Raw genomic sequence first — 26022 nt, forward strand, 5'->3', positions numbered from 1 at the left:
TTTGGTCATCCAAGCTCACATTGTAGATTAATGTGCATATTGTAAATCTATATTATTTTTCTTGAGTTTGCACTGGTTTAATGTTGATATATATACATACATACATATATATATATGTATATATATACACACACACACTTATAGATACATGCATACGTACATGTATATATATATATATATGTATGTATGTATGTATGAATATATCTATATATATATATATGTATATATATATATGTATATACACACACACACACGCAGTATGTATAACAGTTATGTATCTGTGTATGTATGCATATATATAAATATATATATGTGTATATGTTTGTATGTATGTATGTATATATGAAAAGTTATGTGTTCTGTAGGTTACCCATATAACATTTGTTACATTTTCCAATGTGTGTACGTTTTGGATGTGTATGTGTCTAACACTGTTCTGTGAATGTACTTATAATATATCTTATACGGAATATATATTATATTATGGCATCTGTTATATATATATATCTATAAGTAGACGTCTATGTCATTCACGCTATTTTTCTTTAGTTATGTCTATGATATACACTCTATAAGTATTTATATGCCTATATCTATCATATTCACTGTATATCTTATACAATTTCAAGTTACTTCAGAGATATCTGTGCATGTGTATATATGTATGTGTATATGTATATATACACACATTACATGTGATTTCCACAGTGAATCATCTACAAACACTTTGTACAATGTCAAAGAATTTTCATCAATGTATTCATGTACTGTATATATCTGTGTGTATGTGTGTCCAATTTTATTTATTTATTTTTCTTTCTTTGTCTCTCTCTCTATATATATGTGTGTGTGTGTGGATATATATATATATATATATATATATATAAATGCGTGTGTGTGTGTGTGAATGTGTGTATTTATGAAGTGGAACTTATCTATTTGTGCGAGTATGTATGCACATGTTATAAGTGTCTTTGTAAACTTATCTTCATATACATATAGTATGTATACACACTATATGCTCTAAGTAAATATACACAATATATTATACATACATTAACAAGACATTTCAAGCAAGCATCAAACTAATGCACCTAGCATCTTGTTTCCTCACCTGTCTCAGTCCTTTGTTCTTTGAACAATTTTGAACTATATACATATGTATATATATATACATGTGTGTGTGTGTGTGTGTGTGGTGTTTGTGTGTGTGTGTGCACTACTGCTACTGCTGCTTTGTATAAGACATGTGTGTTTTATGTATTGACATTTATCTAATATCTGTATCAGTGCATGTGTGTACACTCTTTACTCATTATAAGTATATTTCAGGTGTGTGTATAACATGAATCTGTGTAAATTCTATATTTACTAAAGATGAATATATGTGTGTGTGTGTGTGTGTGTGTGTGTGTGTGTGTGTGTGTGCGTGTGTGCACTTGTGTAAATGTATGTGTGTATGTATCTCTCTACCTGTGCATGCTAAATATATGAGTGTGTGTGTGAAGTTGTTCTGCTTCCATTATTGTTTCCTGTCATTTATGTATATGCATGTTATATATAATTTGTAAACATATATATATATAGGTGTACACATGAATCAAGTGTTTCAAATATGTCTGTATGTATTTATCTAATTATATATATATTTATGAGTATATATGTATTTTTTCCATTTAGACATTATCATCTTTACAATCCAGGTGTGTATAATGAGTATATATATCTATGTTTGTCAATATCTGTGTGTAATTATCTATCAATCAATTTTTTTGTCTATCTGTTTATATATACCTGTTATATAGACGTATACACATGTATCTGTATTTGTGTATGCATGTATCTAACTAGCTAGCTCGCTATCAAGCTATCTATCTGTTTGTCTGTCTGTTTGTCTATCTCTCTGTCTATATGCTCCTGCTATGTATGTGAGTGTGCGCGTGCATGTGTGTTTGTTTCTGTCTACTTCTATGTGTAACTATACACTCTCTTTTCACATATCATCTATACAGTTCAGGTGTGTTTAAATGCATGTCTCATACTATATACACATATATTTGCACACATGTATGTATCTATTTACATACACCTGTTTTATGTATTCATATATTTATAAATGTATATGTATGTATGTGTGTATATAAATATATATATATATATATATATATATATATATATATATCTATATATATTACTTTGTAGGTATAAATCCTTAAATCCTTAAAAATGTTTTAGCCCTAAGGCCGCGGCCATGATATATATATATATATATATATTATATAGTACTTTGTATGTATGTATATATATATGTATGTATAATATATACTTATGGATATGTATGTCTATGTATACAAATACTCTTTCTTAAAACATCCATGCTCCTCAGGTGTGTATATTTTCATATATTATATACACCATGTATGACTCTGTGTGTATGTGTGTGTGTGTGTAGGCATGGTGTATGTGTGTGTATGTGTGTATTTGTGTATACGCTCACTCAGTTTCACATTATCAATGCATGCCTGGTCGGTCCAACAACCCTGTTCCGTGGTAAAGTTTGCCTCCTTTTCCGTGTAAATCAGCAGAAAGTGTTTGACTGTCGTTGATGGAACGGAAACAAGGGAAGAGAATAATCCATATTGGGATGAATGGATGTGTCCATCTTAAGAATAGGTCATCTTGTGAAATCCTGCTGTTGTTCCCATCTATCTTCTTTTGCGGACAGAAATATTTCGAATGACAGAAAACAGCAAAATGTAGCTTGGTTTATTTATAGTTTAGCTTTCTGGTAGGTATATGTGTGCGCTGTGTGTGTGTGTGTGTGTGTGTGTGTGTGTGTGTCTGTGTCTGTGTGAGTATGGACATGCGTGCATGTGTGTGTAATCGCGGTTGTCTTTCTATTATGAGTGTATGCTTGTGTGTATGCACGTTTGTGTGTATGTGTGTTTGTGTAATCAGGTTTGTGTTGATGTGTGTGTGTGTGCTTGTGCTTTAGTATGTGTGTTTGTACATGTGTGTGTATGTGTGTGCTTGTGTATGTTTGAGTTTGTATGTGTGTTTGACTTTATGTGTGTGTTTATGTTTGTGTGTTGTGTGTGTGTGTTGTGTGTGTGTGCTTGTGCTTTTGTATCTGTGTTTGTACTTGTGTGTATGTATGTGTGTGCTTGTGTATGTTTGAGTTTGTATGTGTGTTTGACTTTATGTGTATGTTTATGTTTGTGTGTGTGTGTGTGTGTGTGGTGTGTGTGTGTGTGTGTGCAAGTGCCTCAGAGGTTGTGTATAGAGGTGTGCAAACGTATGTTTTCATGAGTATACCAACAAAGGTGAATATGTATGCAGCCATACATATGTATGGCTTCTCATGTCTGTGTATGTATATCCCTGTAATCAATGTGTTTGTATATGTTCATCTTTCTACATGTGTATGTATTCATGAGCGCCAGTGTATATGTGTGTGTATTTGTATGCCAATGTGATTGTGTTTATTTGTACATGTTATGTGTATGTGTTTGTGTATGTCTATGTGTTAGCATATGAGTGCGTTGACACGTGTCCATGTTGTTGCACTCTGTTTGTGTATGTGTGTGTGTATCTACATAACCATATACATACATACAGCTTTGCATACACATACACATACACATGTATACACATAGATAGATAGATAGATAGATAGATAGATAGATAGATAGATAGATAGATAGATAGATAGACAGACAGACAGACAGACAGACAGATTGATAGATTGATAGACAGAGAGACAGACAGACAGACAGATAGATAGATAGATAGATAGATAGATAGATAGATAGATAGATAGATAGATAGATAGATTTGTATGTATGTATGTATGTATGCATGTATGTATATGCGTGTATGTGTGTATGTATTTATATATACATTTATGTATGTGTAATTATGTATGTATATATGTATGTGTGTATGTATGTATATGTGTATGCATGTATACACAGATAGATAGATATAAATATGTATGCATGTGTATGTATGTATGTATGTATGTATGTATGTGTATGTATGTATGTATGTATGTATGTATGTATGTATGTGTGTATGTATGTATGTATCTGTTCGTATTTATACAGTTATATGCAAATATATGATGTGTCATCACAACAACCTTTCACCACCATTGGCCCTCACATAACACCACCGTCACGGCAACCACCAGCATCACCTCCCTACCGTCACCGCCACCAATACTACCATCACCACCACACAACCACCACCACCACCACCACCACCACCACCACCGCCTCCACTATCATCGCTGCTACCGCTATATACCAACCACCATATCTGCTTATCCCTTCTACATCAGCAGCAGCCTCCTATGTTTGTCTCTAAACTGATGGCTGGCTGTCCAGCTGGTCAATTGGTTGATTGGAAAGTTTGAATTGCTAGATTGGTCGTTTAACTTGTTGATTGCTTCTACGGTACGCCGCCCCCTTTTTTTTCTTTCATTAACAACAGTTCGCTGCGCACCTTAGTAAATAAACATCATTTGACACAACAGCCGTACCGTTAGAAACACCAAAGAAAATCCGCATCGACAATTGAACCAACAATTATAACAATACAAGCGAATAACAACAGCAACAACAACGATAAAAAAAACCTGGATTGGAAGCAAAACAAAAAAAAAAACAGGGCAATAAAAATCAAATGAAACGGCGGTAACAACACCGTGAGCAACATGTAGGGGTACTTCTTGAGAACAGTGGTCCCGGTGCGCGCACTCGCGTACTCGCGCATCCGCGCTAGCTAGTCATGACTAGTCGGTCCTTACTTTGTGTTTTTGTGTGTTATTTACTTTAACAAAAATTATCTATTTTGTGTAAAAAAATTTTATTTATTTTGTATTTTATTTACTAGCTAGGGTAGTCGTTGTAGGATCGACTAGTCACGACTAGCATGCGCGACTACGCGAGTGCGCGCACCGGGACCACTGTTCGCTAGTAGTATTCCATTAGAAACACCAAAGAAATCCGCAACGACAATAACAACCACAAAAAGACGAATTGTTCACACGTCGATAATAACAAAACCAACAATCATAACAATACAAACGGATAACAACAACGAGACAAAAACGATAAAAAAAAACCCTGGATTGGAAGCAAAAAAAAAAAAGGCAGAGCAATAAAAATCAAATGAAGCGACGGCAACAACAGCGTGAGCAACATGTAGGAACAAAATTGTGATTGTTAGCAACAATAACAAGAGTTGAAACATTAACTCCAAAAACGACAACCACTGCTACTACTATGTTAAGAAGTAAGGTTGAACATTTACGGCAGAACCCAAGGGACCCGATTCCATGCAAACCATTAGTTGCTATCTCGTCTCGTCATTACACAGGCATCAACAACACCTTTTTTTTTTTTTTCTTGCTTATATTTCTGTTCTTGTCCTTGCCAACAACAGCATCCGCTTCTACTCCCCCTAACTTGGTTACTACTACAAAACAACTCTGCTATTTCTTGAATTCTTCTAGGAGGAAAGCAGAAGGAATTTTCTGCTTTTCTCTCTTTTTACTCTTTTAGTCTTTTACTAAGTTTCAGTCATTTGACTGTGGCCATGATGGAGCAACGCCTTTAGGCGAGCAAATCGACCCCCCCCCCACTACCCCAGGACTTATTCTTTGTAAGCCTAGTACTTATTCTGTCGGTTACTTTTGCCGAACCGCTAGCTACGGGTACATAAGCACACCAGCATCAGTTGTCAAACGATGTTGGGGTGACAAACACAGACGCACAAAGATACATACATACATACATACATACATACATACATACATACATACATACATACATACATACATACATACATACATACATACACACACACGCACACACACATATACTGTTGTGTCTGGGGAGAGTCATTTTCTTTTTGTGTCTTATAATTTAACTCATAAAGAATCTTGCAAACCAAATCCAAAAACGAAATGTGTGTGTGTGTGTGTGTGTGTGTGTATGCGTGCGTGCGTGTTTCCGTCTATCAAATTCATTCACAAGGCTTTGGTCAACCTGAGGCTATAGTAGAAGATACTTGCTCAAGGTGTCACGCAGTGGGACTGAACCCAGAACCATGTGGTTGGTAAGCAAGCTACTTACCACGCGGCCACTCTCTGTCTATCTTATATTTTATTTTGTGAAAAAAATTCCATTGAATTCCAACAACAGCTGTACTCCATACAGACGACTCAGCAAAACCAGGCAACATTGATACAAAGGCTGACACCTGGACTTACAGGGCACGTACAACAAATACAGACAGCCCAGCAGACCGAATATCCAGTCAGCACAGTCCCAGCAACTACAACAGTCTTGCCAACAATAGGGCAGATGTATCCGGTACAACAAGCATAATAACAGCAAATATCCAGGGTCTTTATCCGAAAACAAAACAGTGTAAAGTCCCTTCTTGGAAGAATAGCAACAGAAAACAACTCCAAAATAATTGGAATTACTGAAAGTCATCTCAACGAAACATCCGCAACAGCGAAATCACAATCAATAGATTCAACATCTTCAGATGTGATAGACAAGGCAGATCCCATGGGGCGTTATCATGTATATCCATGATACCTATGCATGCATAGAACTTGTCAATGATCAATGCCTACTGCAACCTGCTGTGCATAAAAATCATCCAACTTATACAGTTGTAACAATAATGTACAGACCGCCAAACAGCCCATTTATCCTTCACTGAGCCACTGACGAAGCTCCAACAAATTCTGGGAAACATGGCAAGCCCAATGCCAGACATTATCCTCCTTGGTGACTTCAACTTCCCTAACATCATCTGCCACATGGACACATACTAAAACTGGGGACAAAGCTGAACAAATACAGGCAGCCAAACGTTGGAAGTCACAGAGAAATTATACCTCAAACAAATGATGACAGAAGCAACAAGAAATAATAATACGATCGACTTGGTTTTCACCAACAACGAGGACACGCTATTTGACCTTCACTCAACCCCAACAATCCTTTCAGACCACAATATTATTGAAATGGCATTTACACATTGGTAATGAGCCCAATGCCACAACTCTTAAACAAAAGGACATGCCAAAGCTATGCAGGTATGATTATCACCAGGCAAATTGGGAACTATTAACAACCAGTTACAAATCATTGACTGGGATCTCTACCTTACTGGGCCAGATAACACAAGAAATTCTTAAACAAGATCGAAGAAATATGTGAAAAAAATGTTCCTCTAAAGAACCAAGTCCACAAAAAAACCTGTACCACGGAGCGAAAGATCCTGATGCGCAAAAGGTCAAGACTAAGAAACAAAACATCTAAGCTGACATCAAAACATGAATTACAGAAAGTCCTTGACCAATATACAGATTAGAAGACAATCTAAAACAACACTATGATGAAGAACGTAACAATGCAAAAAGAAAGAAAGCCATAGAAAACATCAAGAAAAATCCAAAATGTTTCTACAGTTTTGCAAAGAAATACTCGAACACCAAGTCAACAATAGGACCTCTCCAGAGACAAAATGGGGATGTAGTGAATAACCTATTGAAATGGCAGAAGTTGGGTCAACAGTATGAAAGTGTCTTCAGTGAGCCATCTAAAACCATGAAGATCCATGACCCAGGAAAATTCTTCAAGGATATCGACCATACTAAACCTACCCTATCCGACATTGATTTCAACCCAGAAGACATAGCAAGAGCAATAGACAAGCTCTCCATGCACTCGGCTGCGGGGCCTGACGGTTTCAATGCCATGATACTTAAAAACTGCAGCAAGGCACAATTGTCGAAACCCCTTTACATGATATGGAGGGAATCTATGGAGAATGGCAAAATACCAAATACATATAAAGAAGCACACATAACTCCAATACATAAAGGGGAATAGCAAATCAAAACCAAAGAACTACCGACCAATCTCACTGACATCACACATTATCAAGGTCTTCGAAAGAATAGTTCGTGGAAAACTGGTTGAGTTCCTGGAATCCAACAATCTGATGAATTGCAACCAGCATGGATTCAGGTTAGGTAGATCATGCCTTTCCCAACTACTGGCACACCATGACCAAATCCTAGAAAATCTAGAGAATGGATACAACACAGATGTTATCTACCTCGACTTTGCCAAGGCATTTGACAAGGTAGATCATGGCATCCTGGTCACAAACTTCGAAAGCTAGGAGTAGGAGGAAAAGTTGGTACATGGATACACGAGTTCCTTACAAATAGAACTCAAACAGTCACTGTGAATGGAACCCATTCAACACCATCACCTGTGACCAGCAGTGTTCCTCAGGGTACAGTACTACTCGGCCCAATCCTGTTTCTCATCCTCATCTCTGACATAGATGAAGATACAACCAGCAACGTCTCATCCTTTGCTGATGACCAGGGTCATGAGACAAATCAAAGACGAGGTGGATACAGAGGCCTTACAAAAGGACCTGACCACCATATATAAATGGCAGGAAACAAACAACATGTTGTTCAATGATAAGAAGTTTGAACTAATTCGCTACGGAACAGATCAAGATCTGAAAAATACAACAAACTACAGAAACCCATCAGGACAACAAATAATGGAAAAACGTATGTGAAAGATTTAGGCATCCACATGGGAACCAACCTAAAATTCAGAGAACACCTTGACTCAGTCTGTCTTACTGCAAAAAGTACAGCGGGTGGATCTTGCGCACCTTCAAATCAAGAGATACCTCAACAATGAAAACCCTCTGGAACAGTATGATACTTCCGAGGATTGACTACTGTTCTCAGTTGGTCACCAACAACAAAGGGCCAACTATCTAAGATAGAATCGCTCCAAAGAAATTTTACCTCATACTTCTCAGAAACGAGGGACCTGGACTATTGGCAAAGACTCAAAACCTTGAGGATGTACTCAATAGAAAGAAGATTTGAGCGATACCGAATTATATACATTTGGAAAATGATAGAGCAGAAGGTGCCAAACTTGGTATCAAAACCTACCACACTCACTGCGCCACGGAAGACGCTGCCAGCTGCACCAATCAACAAAAAGGCTGGCCAGGCAGCAAAAACCCTGCGAGAATCAAGTCTGTTGGTTAGGAGCACAACTGTTCAACTCCATTCCGGTACATGTCAGAAATATATCAGGATGCAGTGTGGAATCATTCAAATTGCAACTGGATAGATACTTAAGCACCATTAGAGATGAACCCCATCTCCCAGGATATACACAACGAGCACAAACTGACTCAAACTCGCTCCTACACATGTCAAATTTAAGCAGAGAATACAACCTGGCAACCACACCAGACTCTGAGGGTGGAGTCTTCGACTTGGCCTGAGCATGGACTCAAACCCAAATGAAATGAAATGAAATGAAGTATAGAGATATTGTTTGTTATTTTATATTTATTTATTGGTTTCTTTTTTGGACTCGGTAGAGCATTGGTGAATACCTTGCAGTTTTTACCCACGTCCTTTGTGAGGTCAATTTAATCAACTCTACCATAGCTTTGCGAAATCTGTTACATTATCTTATCTTTTTATTTGTGTCAGTCATTGGACTGCGGCCATGCTGGGACACCGCCTTTAAGGGTTTAGTCAAACAAATCGACCCTAGTACTTATCTTTTATTTTAATTTTATTATTATTTTTAGAGCCTCGTACTTATTCTATCTGGCTCTTTTGCTGAAAGTTAAGGAATCGTAAACAAACCAACACCGGTTGCCAAGTGGTGAGGCTATAAACAAACACAAAGACAGACACACACATACATATATATATATACATGCACACACACGCACGCACACGCGATAGGCTTCCACACAATTTCCGTCAACAAAATTCACTCACAAGGCATCAATCGGCCCGGGGCTATATTAGAAGCTACTTGTGCAAGGTCCCGCGCAGTATGTATGAACCCGAAACAACCTGGTTGCAAAGCAAGCTTTTTAACCCCACACCCATGCCCGCGCATTTTGGTTAAAACAGAAATTATCTTTTGAAGGCGGTGATCTGGCAGAAACGTTAGCACGCCGGGCTAAATGCTTAGCGATATTTCGTCTGCCGTTACGTTCTGAGTTCAAATTCCGCCGAGGTCGACTTCGTCTTTTATCCTTTCAGGGTCGATAAATTAAGTACCAGTTACGCACTGGGGTCGATGTAATCGACCTAATCTCTTTGTCTGTCCTTGTTTGTCCCCTCTATAAGAAATTAGAAACTATCTATATGCTATGTAACCGGTTTTAGCCTTCAAATAACGCCACCCCGCTGGCTAAGCGAGCAGGCCAATATATATATATATATATATATATATATATATATATAATAAATCTCGAACGAGAGGTATAAACAGTAGCTGCACGACAATGTGAAGTATACTGTCACTTAAATGTGGCTAACCACTAAGGGTGGATGCTACTGTAGCTTGTAGCCCCAGGAGAACATCTTCTCCAGCTGGCTATTGACACACTTCCTGTGCCCTATCAGTATTTGCAAAGGGAAGCCATCATTTTGTCACTGGAAAAAGGATATATGTGTTTACATTGGGACTCCTTCGCATCGAAGACCGGTGATTGTCGTGCGCTGACGACGGGTAAATAGCCAAAAGCTTGGGTCCGTGCGTATCACGTCAGGTCGACGATGGGAAGGATGACTTCCCTTTTCAAATACTGATAGGGCTCAGAAAGTGTGTCAATAGCCAGCTGGTGAAGATGTACTCCTGGGGCTACAAGCTACAGTAGCATCCACCCTTAGTGGTTAGCCACATTTAAGTGGCAAATGTACTTCATATATATATATATATATATATATATAACGGGAAGCTTTATGAAAATAAACAAAAGACGAAGGCAGGTGGAATACAACCAAACAATTGTATTAGTATGGCGCTCAGGAATATAAATAAAACAAGTCTTTTACGTTTCAAGCCTACGCTCTTCAACAGAAAGATACACAGAAAAGAAACAAGGGGAGAAACAAGGAGAGAGAAAAAAATGCGTGCAGAAGCTAGCGAATCAACATATATATATATATTATTATTATTATTATTATTATTATTTTCTTTTATCACAGGTTTTGTTGTAGCTCCTGGAGTGTTGCATGAGTAGCGGGCTTACTACTTGCAGCCTACGGTACCAAGCTATTCGTTCCTTTCAGCTATCTAAAACTTTCCTGATTATTCTGGCCGTGCCAAAGAGGCAAACCTTTTGTAACAGTTCTACCGGGCGCTCTATTCCAATTTCCTTTATATTCCTCTTGATGCCTTCTCATACTGTTCCCAAGAACCCAACAATAATTGGCACTATTTTCACCGTCTTCATTTTCCATAGCCGGGCCATTTCGTACTTAAGAGGGTCGTACATATCTATCTTTTCGCCTTCCTTATTGATTATTCGTGAGGAAAAGGAGCATCCAACGTCAACTATATAGCATATATGGTGCACCTTGTCCACCGTCACTAGATCTGATCTGTTATGCTCTAGCATCTGAATTGTTTGGCTAGGGAAATCCCAGAGGATTTTCCTAGTTTCCGACTCTATCACTCTCTGCAGTTTGTGTTTATACCACGTCTTGCCTCTCTGTAGCCCCAACTTTTCGCACAGTTTCCAATGCAGCACTTTCGCTACTTGGTCGTGTCGCCACAACTTGTAGTGGTTTGGGGGAAAGTCTAGGGCATTCGTTCGTGATATAGACAATGGTTTCATCGACACTATTGTAGATGCAGCACCAGCTCATTCCGCCTGTTGATCCTCCAGTTCGTGGCCAGCGATTGGACTTGCGCTGCCAGTATAGTGCTCTCTTTTTTTAGGGTTCCTTTCATCAGCCAATCCCACCTATTTTTTCCAGCAACTTCTGTTGTGGCTACAAGGAACTTATTGTGAAGTCCTTTCTTGCGTAATTCTTCTTCATGTCCTTTTTGTATTTCTTCCTTTGTTTTCCCATTTTTATTTTCTGCTCTCAATATTCCCTCGTTCCTAACTGTCACTAGCAAGATTTCCTTACTTTGGACTAGGTATCTCATTAAGCTCTCGAATTCGATATGCACGCAGTCTTCCACACTTATCAGTCCCCTTCCTCCATTTGCTATCTTCATGTATAGGCGATCAGTGTCTGCGCGTGGATGATGGGTTCCATGTATCATTAAGAGCTTTTGTGACTTCTTTCCTATCTCTTCTAGCTCCTCCTCTGTCCACTTCAGGATTCCAGCGCCATAACGAGCTACTGCGACTGCGCGCGAGTTTATTGCCGAAATTATGTTTCTGGCGTTCAGATTTGACGTCAATATTTTTTCTCACTCGCCGCAGGTACTCTCTGTCTTTTCCTTCGTGTCGTGGTATTTGATTCCATCTGCCTTGAGTATTCCCAGGTATTTATAGCTGGATGGAGGTTGAATTGCCTTCATCATTTCACAACTTGGCAACCATATGCTTTCTGTCTTGGCAAGCTTTCCTCATCTCATCACCATCGTAACACATTTTGAGAATCCAAACGCCATCTTAATATCATTGGGAAAAATCCGCACAGACTGGACTAGGCTGTCCAGTTCAGCCTCACTTTTTGTGAATAGCTTTATTATTATTATTATTATTATTATTATTATTATTATTATCATTATTACTACTACTACTACTACTACTACTACTACTACTACTACTACTACCATTGTTGCTGTTGTTGTTGTTGTTGTTAATATTATTATTATTATCATCATCATTATTAATACTATTATTCAAGCTGTCAGAACTATTAGCATGCCAGACAAAATGCTTAGTAGCCTTTCATCTATCTTTATGTCCTAAGTTCAAATGACACAAGGTCAGCATTGCCTTTCATCCTTATTATTATTATTATTATTATTATTATTATTATTATTATTATTATTACCATCATCGTCTTCATCAAGGCGGCGAGCTGGCAGAAACGTTAGCGAGCCGGGCGAAATGTTTAGCGGTATTTCGTCTGCCGCTACGTTCTGAGTTCAAATTCCGCCGAGGTCGACTTTGCTTTTCATCCTTTCGGGGTCAATTAAATAAGTACCAGTTACGCACTGGGTCGATATAATCGACTTCATCCGTTTGTCTGTCCTTGTTTGTTCCCTCTGTGTTTAGCCCCTTGTGGGCAGTAAAGAAATAGGTATTTCGCCCGTCGCTACGTTCTGAGTTCAAATTCCGCCGAGGTCGACTTTGTCTTTCATCCCTTTCGAGATCGATAAAATAAGTACCAGTCGAACAGTTGGGTCGATGTAATAGACTTAACCCCACCGCCATAAATTGCTGGTCTTGTGCCAAAATTTGAAGCCATTGTTATTATTATTGCTAACAGAAACGTTAGCACGCCGGTCAAAATGCGTAGCGGCATTTCTTCCGTTCGGGTTCAAATTTCATCGAGGTCTCCTTAGCTTTCCATCCTTTCGAGGTCGATATAATCTCTTAGAACAATTCCCTTGTGCCTATAGCAGAAAGGATTATTGTAATTATTATTCAGCAGTCTTATTTTTATCGCGTGCATTACCCAGCGCAGTTTCAATATGCAGTTAACTGGGGAATTTTTTGTTGAAATTAATATGTAAGTAATTACTAATACGGCTATTTTATACGAGACGTTTAGTAACAGGGTGTTGTAAGCGCCGCCCCAGCCATTTTCGAGGTTAGTATATCATTTTCTTTGTCTCGACGTCTAGAATACGAAAGAGTTGGGAGAAAGAACCGGTGAGGTTTGCAAAAAGGTCGAAAATCCGGCTGGAAAAAATTGTACCTCGACGCTACTGACACGACGCTCAGTCACTCAAACTCGGACCAGAGAGTTTAGTAACACACCATCGTAAGCACACACGCTCAATCAATAACTTTGGTGTGGTCCCTGTATCATTTTTCGAGGTGTTATCGCTTATTTTCCGATATTCCTTGTTAACATCGTAACGATAATGGGCTATTATCTTACTATCTTATCTTACTTACCTCTTAAAGATACTTACTTCGATGTATTAAAGCACAAACAATACTTTAGGGATGAGGGGTCTCTGTATGTTTTTTCTAGGTATTATGGCTAAAATATGCAATGCGATACACCGTTTCGTAGTATTGGTATATTCTACAAAATGAGAAAGACGCAGTCATTGTTTCACCTTTCAGATGGATACATAAATATATAAATTTTACATAGGTAGAATGATTAGAGGAGGTCTTCACAGTCATTTTAAAACTAAAACCAACTTCCTAAATTCATTCCTTGCTGAGATATCGCATTCTGAAAGTCGCAAAACTTTGACTACGTTTTTCTCGGTTTTTAAGTTGTGACGCTTACGACGGTCTGTTACTAAACACCTCATATGTTGTGTATATTTGTAAATACTGGAAGTTTTGTGATGTAGGGGTCTGCATATAATATGTTGTCCTTTTATCGTTCCCAAAGAACCTATTATTGTTATTGAGACCATTTCAGTTTTTAGTTCCCACGTTCGGGTTACCATTATTTCTACATATTGTTATTTGTATAATTTTCTCCATTTCTTTTAAAGATATCATCAATTGAGAATGATATATCAATTACAAAGTACTTTCTTTCCTGATGGCCTTTTACAAAAATATCTAATCGATTAACTTTGCTCTGTGTGTGCTTTGGCATATCCATCGCATGGTTGCTTTGTCATTATCTAAAACCTTTTCTGATGTATGCTAATAGCAACTCTTTTCTCTTGGTAGTTCATATTATTGTCGTAACGTCGGGTGTATGTATATCCAATTCTGTCGTGCCTGTAAATATATTCTCTTTTGGCTAAGATAACAGTAAACAGTTTCTTCCCCGTCTCTAAACTTCCTGCAATTACTATATTCTGCTTCATTGCATGCTTTTAGTGGTTCCTAGTGTGATGACTTTGACCGTGTAGCTTTTGCCTGCTTTGCATAATCGTGCGACCTGCAAAAAACAGCTGCCATATTTCTTTCAAACACGTTTTTACTATCTTAAAAAGAGAAGGGTGCATTGGTCAGTGTCTTAGTTCAACAAAAATTGCGGAATGGCCACAGCTGGATGGAAAGCTTGTTTTATCGTAAATCCGATCAACCAGGAACGGCTTGGGATTGAAGAAGAAGAAGAAGAAGAAGAAGAAGAAGAAGAAGAAGAAGAAGGGAGGGAGAGGAGGAGGAGAGGGGAAGGAAGAAGATGAGGGGAGGGGTGAAGATGGGGGAGGGGAAGGGGAGAAGAAAAAAGAAGAAAAAGAAAAAGAAATAGAAGAAATAGTAGTAGTAGTAGAAGAAGAAGAAGAAGAAGAAGAAGAAGAAGAAGAAGAAGAAGAACAACAACAACAACAACAACAACAACTACTACTACTACTACTATACTACTACTACTACAAGATAAAAGATTCTCTGTCCGAGTGAAAGGCAGATTGTATGAAGCTTACGTGCGAAGTTATAACGTTGCTTGGTAACGAAACATGAATATTAAATGCAAAGGATGTGTGATGGAAGAAAAGAAATGAGGCAAGCAAGTTCCATTGGGTGTGTCGATGTTAGCGTGCGTGAACGAAGAAGAAGAAATGAGATGAGAGGGAAACTAGGTGTACGAAGAAGTCAGATGTATTGCATAAGAAAGAAGACTCTACTCGCATGGATATGTGATAAGTATAGATAATGTTGAGTACAGAGCCGTCGAGCAATCTAAGTAAATAATTATAGGCGTAGGAGTGGCTGTGTGGTAAGTAGCCTGCTTACGAACCACACGGTTCCGGGTTCAGTCCCACTGCGTGGCACCTCGGACAAGTGTCTTTTACTATAACCTCAGGCCGACCAAAGCCTTGTGAGTGGATTTGGTAGACGGAAACTGAAAGAAGCCCGTCGTATATATGTATATATGTATGTATATATATATATATATATATATATATATATATATATATATATATATTATGTGCATGTGTATATTTTTGTGTGTCTGTGTTTGTCCCCCCCCCCCAACATCGCTTGACAACCGATGCGGGTGTGTTTACGTCCCCGTAACTTAGCGGTTCGGCAAAAGAGTCCGATAGAATAAGTACTAGGCTTACAAAAAATAAGTCCTGGAGTCGATTTGCTCGACTAAGGGCGGTGCTCCAGCATGGCCACAGTCAAGTGACTAAAACAAGTAAAAGAATAAAGAGTAAAAGAATCAAGGCGATGAGCTGGCAGAATCGTTAGCACACCGCGCAAAATGTTTAGCGGCGTTTCGATCATCTTTACGTTCTGAAAATCCAAATTCGCCCAACATCGACTTTGCCTTTAATCCTTTCGTGGGCAATAAAATAAGTAGCAGTTGAATACTGGAATCGATGTAATCGACTTACCCCCATCCTCCGAAATTTCAGGCCTTAGTAACAAATTTTGAAATCAACAATAGTAAATATTCCTTTCTACTGTAGACCCAACTTTTGCCGGAAATTTCCGAGGTGAGGGATAGTTGATTTCATTGACCCCCAGTGTTTGACATTCGATCCCGAAAGGATGAAAAGCAAAGCTGAGTTCAGTTGAATTTGAACTCAGAACGTAAAGCCGGCAGAAATGCCGCGAAGTATTTTGTCCGACGTGCTAACGAATCTGCCAGCTCGCAGACTTAACTTTTCTGCTATAGGCACAAGCTCATATATACACCCCACCCCACACACACATACATACACACACACACACACCACACACACACACACACACACACACACACACACACACACACACACACACACACACACATATATATATATATATATATATAAGGGATAATAATATCAAGTGAATTTACTGGTTTATTACCTACCTTATTTACATTATTTACATTCGACGGATATTTGTCCTCATCTTGTTTGTTGTTAGCACAACGTTTCGGCTGATATACCCTGCAGCTTTCTTCAGATGTCTTGGGGAAATTTCGAACCTGGGTTCTCAATCCTAAGCTATTTTCCCCCAGACACCTGAAGAAGGCTGCAGGGTATATCAGCCGAAACGTTGTGCTAACAACAAACAAGATGAGGACAAATATCCGTCGATGTAAATAATGTAAATAAGGTACATAATTCTTCATCTCTTAACTATAGAACTGGTTTATGACCTATTATTTATTTTGATTAGATTTAATATTCAAATATAAAGTAATTAAATAAATCGAGGTTTAATATTTATTTAAGAAAAATAAGAAAATAGAGATAAATCAATTAATAATTATATCTATTAATTCCAAAATAGACATAATCTCTGACAGCTGTTTCGATTCAAACTTCAGAAATTAATAAAAAATAATTAAATCATTATAAAGTCGAAACAGCTGTCATCAGAGATTATGTCTATTTTTGGAATTAATAAACATAAATCTTAACTGATTTATTTCTATTTCTTATTTTTCTTATATATATATATATAATATATATATATATAGATATATATATATATATATATATCTATATATATATATATATATATATATATATATATATAGGGAGAATTCACAAAAAAAAAACAAAAGACATAGACAGGTGGTGTAGGCAACAAACAGATGTATTAGTTTAACGCTAAAATCTTTAAGATAATTTATCAAGTAGTCAGCGTGAAAAACCTCATAAGGGATTTTTTTAATTATTCCCTTTAGATATATTTATTTATATTAAGGGTGTTTAGTAATGCCCTTAATATATATATATATATTATATATATATATATATATATATATATATATATATATATATATATATTTTACCTTATTCTTAGTACAAGTTTGAAGAGTGCAGTTCGATTTTAACAGTTATTTTTTCAAAGATATAATGAAAGTGGCAAATGACTACATTCAGCATATTTTGCTTTGAGTTCAATAAAGGCAACAACGCAACGGTAAGTGTGAGGAATATTCATGCAGTATATGGGGATCGGACAATAAGCGTAAACCATTGTCAACGGTGGTTTCAGAAATTCAGAGCCGGAAACTACTGCGTAGAAGACGAGCCGCGTCCTGGAAGATCTGTAGAGCTTGACCAGGGCGTCCTGCAAACCTTGGTAGAACAAAATCCCATCGTAACTGTTGAGGAACTAGCAGAGAAGCTTGGATTTGATCATTCAACCATTCATCGAGACTTACATGCCAGCAGAAAAGTCAGCAAATTGGGTCATATATATATATATATATATATATATATATATATAATATATATATATATATATATATATATATATATATATATATGTACGTATTTACATTTATTTTACAGACATACATACATACAGAAAGACAGACAGAAAAATAAAACGTTTGTTGGAAATGCAGTTTAAGAAAATTTGCTTTATGAAAAATTTATATACAATAAGTTATCCGGTTTTAGAAGTATTTTTGATTTTCAGAAGTAATGGAATGTAGAGAGTTTTATCATGTTTTGTATAACAGTCCGTCTCTCAACGATTTCTTAACCACGTGTTACGTTTTCAGATTTTTAGCATTATCATGCTGACGTCAAATGTGGTTCGTTAGCTGTTCTGTCCAAAGCAAGCTATTTGTTAATCTTTTGATGACATCACTATTTATTTTGGAAATTCCAGTGTTTGTTTTGTTTTGGTTTGATTTGTTTTTTATTTGCTTTTTTTCTTTTGATTTTTGTTGGGTTTTTTGTTTATTTGTATGTTTTTTGTTAATGACTTTATTGAAGACTTCCAAAGAGTGCGTTACGGTTTTAAATTTTAGTTAGGAACCGTTATGTGTCCGTACGATATTTTGCTATAGAATATTAAATTGTGTTTTAATGTCTTTTAATAAACGTATTTGACTTAACCGTATTTATTAGAACAAAGATGAAGTTGAAAGACTAAGAATTTCGGGATGGTATTTGTTGCACATATATTTAAATGTTTACTCAGAGGCATCTGTCTAACGTTATCATTTCTTATTTGTTGCCTATGAATTGTGAGTCTGGTTCTTAAAGACCGTTTTGTCTGTCCTATGTAATCATCATTACAACTTATACACTTAATAGCATAAATTAAATTTTGTTGATGAACAGATAAAGGAATTTTTTACAGTGAAGATATGTCTTGATTTGAATTTATAGGCTGTACCTTCTATAAAGTAGATGAAAGTTTTGCAGTTGGAGGCGACTACACTTCTTGATTATTACGGCAGTTGTATTTTTGGAAGACAATTTGGCGCTGGTTAGTAATTTCTTAAGGAATTTTGTGTGACTTTAGTTTTTAATTATTTAGAATATTTGGAATGCATCTCTTATCCTTGGGTTTTGCTTCAATAAGGTGATGTTATTATGGATAATATTGTAATTTTCTGTATTCTTTAAGTTGTGTATTGTTCTTACGTAACGTAGAGCATTTGGTGTATTGAGATTGTTTTGTTTTTGTTTTGCTTCGTTTTGTATTTTTTTGTTGTTGTTCTTTGTAATTTTTTTAATGTCCATTGCTTTGGCACGTTGTTGAGTATTTTACATTAAGTAGTATTTGTTTTAATTCTTGGAGTCTTTTGTTCTTCCTTTCCAAATTTGAAACGATTGAAAATATTCTTCGTGCCAGATTAAATGGTAAATTGATTTTGAAGTGTTTTGAATGGCAGTAAATTCAAATCAGGACCTTATTTCAGAGAGTTGGCAATGGTTCTAAGGACTTATTATTTGTAACGATTATAGATCTCGAGTGCAAACTAAAGAATGCGTATCATAATACTGAGAAGCATTTTAGCAGGAGACAAACTAGATGAAAGCAGGTCAAGAAGATTCAGATCAGAATTTCTATTTCTGTGAAGGCAAATTATAAAAAGCAATGGATCGTTATACTGCATGATAATGTGACAAAGAAAATGATGGAGTCTGTTCATAATTTCACTGAAGATGTTTAAATAACTGGTCACAAAAGATGAGTGAAGAAGTCATTCTGAAACATATTCAGGTCTTATAGAATGTCGACAGCTTTGTAAACTCTCTTTAATTACAAAGATTAATCTTCTTTCTTGTTTGCGTTCTTAGAATGTGATAACGGCGAGTACGCGGATACTAGTGTTTGAGAACTGAAACGTGTAATCTATTCGTGAAAGGGGGAATTCTTCAACCTTGAAACTGTGTCTAGGAAGAAATTTTCAGATCTTAATATTAACCTATTCTCTTAACTTTGCCCTTTGTTCTAATCTAAAAACTGTTACTTTAGCCCTAATCCAAGCTCTAATTCTGAAATGATATCACTTCATAGCAAATGCTTTGGGATGGGGGGTAATGAATTTAAATTATAGCCTGTGAGACAATGAGTAAAGCAGTTGCTTTTCTCTTCTATCTACATATGAATACAAAATATGAGAACTAAATACTGTATTTTCAGGCGCATAATATACTCCCCTACTTTATACGTATTGAAATATAATTTAAAGTGGTTTCGTAATGGGAAACGCATGATTCTCTGCATGTAAATAAAATATTGTGACAGTATACTGAAAACCATAAATTTATTATATATATAAGCTACGATAAATGAGCACGGTATTTGAATTTTATCTTCTTTAAGATTAACTATATATGTTTCTTTATTGCCCACAAGGGGCTAAACACAGAAACACAGAGGGGACAAACAAGGACAGACAATAGGATTAAGTCGATTACATCGACCCAGTGCGTAACTGGTACTTAATTTATCGATCCCGAAAGGATGAAAGGCAAAGTCGACCTCGGCGGAATTTGAACTCAGAACATAAAGACAGACGAAATACTCCTAAGCATTTCGCCTGGCGTGCTAACGTTTCTGCCAGCTTGCCGCCTTAAGATCAACTATATAGTTGTTTATATTTTGGTGAAGAGAATTGTCATACAATATGTAAAACTCATGTTTTGAGCACTGATGTTTTGTGATATCGTGATCGCTCGCCAGAGTGGTACACCATCGCCATACTTATGTGGTCTTTCACTCATTGCAAATAGCTGATAGACGGGCGAAAGTTTGGCATTCCTTTCATTTCTCTCGGAGAAGTTTTCATTTAGATAATTTTTTAAATGTTTCTTAAAGGCAACAGAGTCATTAAATAATGTATAACACATATCAGGTGTGAGCTATATATTACTAGGGAAAGGAGGTATAATGCGATGATGCCCACCCTACCGTAAGTAATTTTTGTAAGTCTGTGATATTCCGACTTTGGTAGAACCGTTAGCATACCGGATAAACTGCTTAGCGACATTTCGTCCGTCTTTACGTTCTAAATTCAAATTCCACCGAGATCGACTTTGCCTTTCACCCTCTTATAATCGATAAAATAAGTACCAGTCAAGAACTGGGTTCGGTGTAATTAACTTTCCCCTCACCTCAAAAATTTCTGACCTGGTGCCGAAATTTGAAACCATTACTAGCTACAAGTATTGCGTCCAGCAGACTAACGCTTATCCAGCTCCTAAGCTGAGGTCACTCGGACTCCAGTTCATACCATCGCCGCATCAGATGCAAGGAAACTTTTAGATATACAGGGTTGGCCAAAAGTCACCCGACAGTGAATCAAAATTCCATAAACTCTTAATATTCAATTTTATTTATTCATTCCAATTATGAATGCTTAATAACTGAATGCTGTGACTTAAAATCACCGTTGGAAGTGGGGGCCGAAGAGTTAACATTTGTCTCATATAAAATAATTTTTTTGTTTTAATCTTGGAATTAAATAGTTGTAATTTACAATCATGTGACTTTTGACCAACCCTGTATACATAGTTATAAAAAGACATCCTATACAGCAGCAAATACGGTGCATATTCGAGACGGAACTCTAAACTTTTGAAGTTTTATTCTCCAGATAAAGTGACGTCGCTTTTTCTTTATATAGATTCATGTCAGTTGTTTCAAACTGCACATTCTGGCTCTCACTATATTTTCTCATTTTAATGTTTTTGTTTTCACAAAATAACAATGGAATGACTGTACTGAGAGATATAGCATCTGAAATTTCACACTGTTACCTAACCTACCGTGTGACTGACCCCGACCGCAAATGGGAATTAGCTCTCACATTCAATTTACACAATCTTGTTGTATATTGTATCTCATTGGAATATTATATATATATATAGATATATATATATATATATATATATATATATTATATATATATATATATATATATTACATATATATAATATATATATATATATATATATATTTTATATATATATACACATATAGAATACTATCATACATCATATCTATCATACATATATATATATAATATATATATGTATATACATATACAGACATACATATACATAAATCACATATATATATATATCTATATATATTACATATACATACTTAATATATATATACACTACATACATATATATATACATATACATACTATATTACATATACATACATACATATAATATACATACATACATATATATATATATATTATATATATATATAAGACATATACATACATATATGCATATAGATATATATATATACATATACATACATCCATATATATATATCATACATATATATATATATACATATACATACATACATGCATATATATATATAACATACTGCATGTATATATATATATATATATATATATATAATATAGATATAACATACATACATATATATATATACTATATATACATACATATATATATATATATATATATGTATATATATATATATAGTCTGTTGTGCATTTATATATATATATACTTCAGTGTCTGTGTGAAGCATGTGTATATGTCAATGAGTACGCCAGTGTATGTTTCTGTACGTGTACGTCTACTTCTCTGTCTATGTGCATGCTTATATATTAATATATATATACATATATACATACATACACACACACACAAATATATATATACACACACACTCATACACATATACACATATATATGCGCGCGCGTATGTGTGTGTGTGTGTGTGTGTGTGTGTGTGTGTGTGTGTGTGTACATGCATATATATATTATGTCCATTTTCTGTTGTTTTATTGAAGACGTCAGATCATTGAAACATATCTAATGAGACTTTGTCCATTATGTCTTCTTGTTGGAGTCGATATCACGTTGAGAGTCTTGACAGAGGATAGAGATCAATACCCAAGCCTGACTGTCGACTATATAATCATGTTATCTAACTGAGCAGATACAAATTCAGCTGATTGACTGATAAAATGATAATGGTATTTGTTTAGCTATATCACTGTGCATGTGTGTACATGTGTGTGTACATGTGTGTGTGTGTGTGTGTGTGTGTTGTGTGTGTGTGTGTGTGTGTGTGTGTGTGTGCCTGTGGCTGAACAAATACGGTGTTGGGTGAAAACTTATACTATACGTTTAAGTACCTAATGTATGTGAATACGTGTGTTTACACGCGAGTGTGTGTGGGTGAGGAGCCCAAAAATCAATTGGAGAGATTTACCGATATGATACACTGTCTTCTGTCACTGTTTGTGTGATAGATACTATACAAAGTTGAAGAAATAGCTCATTTAAGAGAACTGCTAAGTCCGACGATTTAAAATTAGATTAAGTACCTTCGTTGTTCACAGCTATTACAGTAGCTTTTGACTACCAACGAAAGCCACGATGTCCAATCACATCGATCCAACGGTTAAGTTGTTTGATAAAAACCGATACGTTAACTATGACCATTGGTGCATCCCTTCATCTGAAATTTAATGGCGTTTTCTAAATGTTGACTTCCTTTTTCGGAAAACGTAATATGTAACGTTGGGCGATATACACAACCGTGCAACAAATGGAGAAGTTTTAATAAATAGAAAAACACAAACGTCTGACTTAGGACCATTTTAAAACTACAATAAGTGTATTCTCCACATGAAGCCCGTCACCTGGACTTACTGTAGTTATGAATTTCAAAGCCAACACATTAATGATGGGCACGGTATTTGATACTTTATCTCACCTAGAGATCAACATGCTCAGCTCTACTTAGTAAGAAATGTAATAACTCACCAGGAGAACAAATAATTATTTCTTTATTGCCCACAGGGGGTTAAACATAGAGGGGACAAACAAGGACAGACAGAGGGATTAAGTCGATTACATCAACCCCAGTGCGTAACTGGTACTTAATTCATCGACCCGAAAGGATGAAAGGCAAAGTCGACCTCGGCGGAATTTGAACTCAGAACGTAACGGCAGACGAAATACCTATTTCGTTACTACCCACAAGGGGCTAAACACAGAGGGGACAAACAAGGACAGACAAACGGATTAAGTCGATTACATCGACCCCAGTGCGTAACTGGTACTTATATAATCGACCCCGAAAGGATGAAAGACAAAGTCGACCTCGGCGCAATTTGAACTCAGAACGTAACGGCAGACGAAATACTGCTACGCATTTCGCCCGGCGTGCTAACGTTTCTGCCAGCTCGCCGCCTTACTCACTAAGAGAACAAATATTGCGAAAGGTGGCAGACCGGTTTGGACACATCTCAGTAGCTAATATGAAATGCACTCTTTTATGTGAAGACCCAATATGTCAAGTATGTCATTATGTAATGTATTTCAATTTCGTAGATCAGCGAATGATACGAGAGAGTGACTCCATCAACAAGTTAAGCATTTCACTTAGAAGTTTGCATATCCTAGGCGTAAGAAACTGTCTGCATCGTCTACGATGTTGAATTTTCTCAAAATAACCTATTTTATTAATAAAAACCCTATAATTTATTATTATTTTACAAAGCGGCAAGCTGGAAGAATTGTGAACACGGCAGACAAATTACTTAGCAATATTTCGCACGTCTTTACGTTCTGGGTTCAAATTTTCCTGAGATCGAATTTGGCTTCCATCTTTTCGGGGTCGATGAAATAAGTACCTGTTGATGTAAACTACTAACCCTTTCCCTCAAATTTCAGGGCTTGTACATGTAATAGAAAATATTATTTAACAAGGTAGTGATCTGGATGAATCGTTAAGGCGTCGGACAAAATGTTGCTAAGCATTTTGCCTGGTTCCTTATTTTCTGAGTTCAAATTCCGCCGAGGTAAACTTCATCTTTCATCCTTTAATTGTCGATAACATGAAGTACCAACCAAGAACTTAGACTGATGTAATCGACTAGCCCTCTCCCAAAAGCTTCGGGTCTTGTGCTTCCATTAGTAATCATCATTTCACAACAGACGCTTGCTGGACCCTACACAGCACCGTCTCACCGTGGGACATATATCAAATTCGATCTCCATGAGAAGTATAATGTCGTAGGCGACATTAGATTAAAACAAGCATTCTTCAAGTAGCAAAAAATTTCTTAAAATATAACAAACACTTCATCAGTGAACTGTTCACACCAGTGTGTGTTTGTGTGTGTGTACAATTGTCACTAAATGTGACTAAGAGTGCCGAAGCACCTACATTGCTAGAAATAAGAGTTAAATACTCTTAATGCTGTAGGAAGAGTGCAGATATATACATATACTGACAGGGGAGGTAACCACCCCATGATCACTTCGAGGATCAACCAGATATAATATATATATATATATATATATATTATATATATATATATATATATATATGAGATGACAAAGGAAAAACCGATTCATTAGCTTACAGCCGTTTCGGCTATAAGATGCAGTGGGCTCATAGTTATAACTTATAACTTCGTCGGAGCCTCAACTATGAGGTGCAATTTGATGAATATATATCTATCACGTGTGTTACGTATGTATTCAGGGATATGAGTTTGTAGTGATGTAGCTCAATACAATGAACAGAAATCGATAAAATGAGCCTCGCTAAAATAGTGTAGTTATATGAAACTAGTATCGCTATGGTCAAGCTCCCATGGCTATAATCAAGCTTCGCAGCAGTCTAAAGGCTGGAACCAAAAGAACTAAAAGAGGAATAACTTATAAATGTATATATGACTTACCATAGCATCTTGCAGCACAGGGAATAATGATACGTCCATCTTCGCATTTGGGGAAGAATAATGAACAGGTGAAGTGATGTATTACAGGTCCAGTGCAATGGAACCGTAATGCTGTGTCTATGAAT

At 36.4% G+C, this 26022-nt stretch overlaps 1 protein-coding gene across 1 annotated transcript in view; it reads right to left on the reverse strand.

Moving 5' to 3' along the window:
* Nucleotides 1-26022, reverse strand: part of LOC115210576 — a 164068-nt gene that overhangs the window by 77958 nt on the left and 60088 nt on the right. Inside the window, exon 8 of the mRNA XM_036502420.1 lies at nucleotides 25898-26022. This exon is cut by the window's right edge and continues 124 nt beyond it. Within this exon, the coding sequence (XP_036358313.1) occupies nucleotides 25898-26022 (125 nt within the window). The remainder of the gene's footprint in view (nucleotides 1-25897) is intronic.

Source organism: Octopus sinensis, linkage group LG4 (assembly GCF_006345805.1).
Source record: "Octopus sinensis linkage group LG4, ASM634580v1, whole genome shotgun sequence".
In the NCBI taxonomy this organism is placed as follows: domain Eukaryota; kingdom Metazoa; phylum Mollusca; class Cephalopoda; order Octopoda; family Octopodidae; genus Octopus; species Octopus sinensis.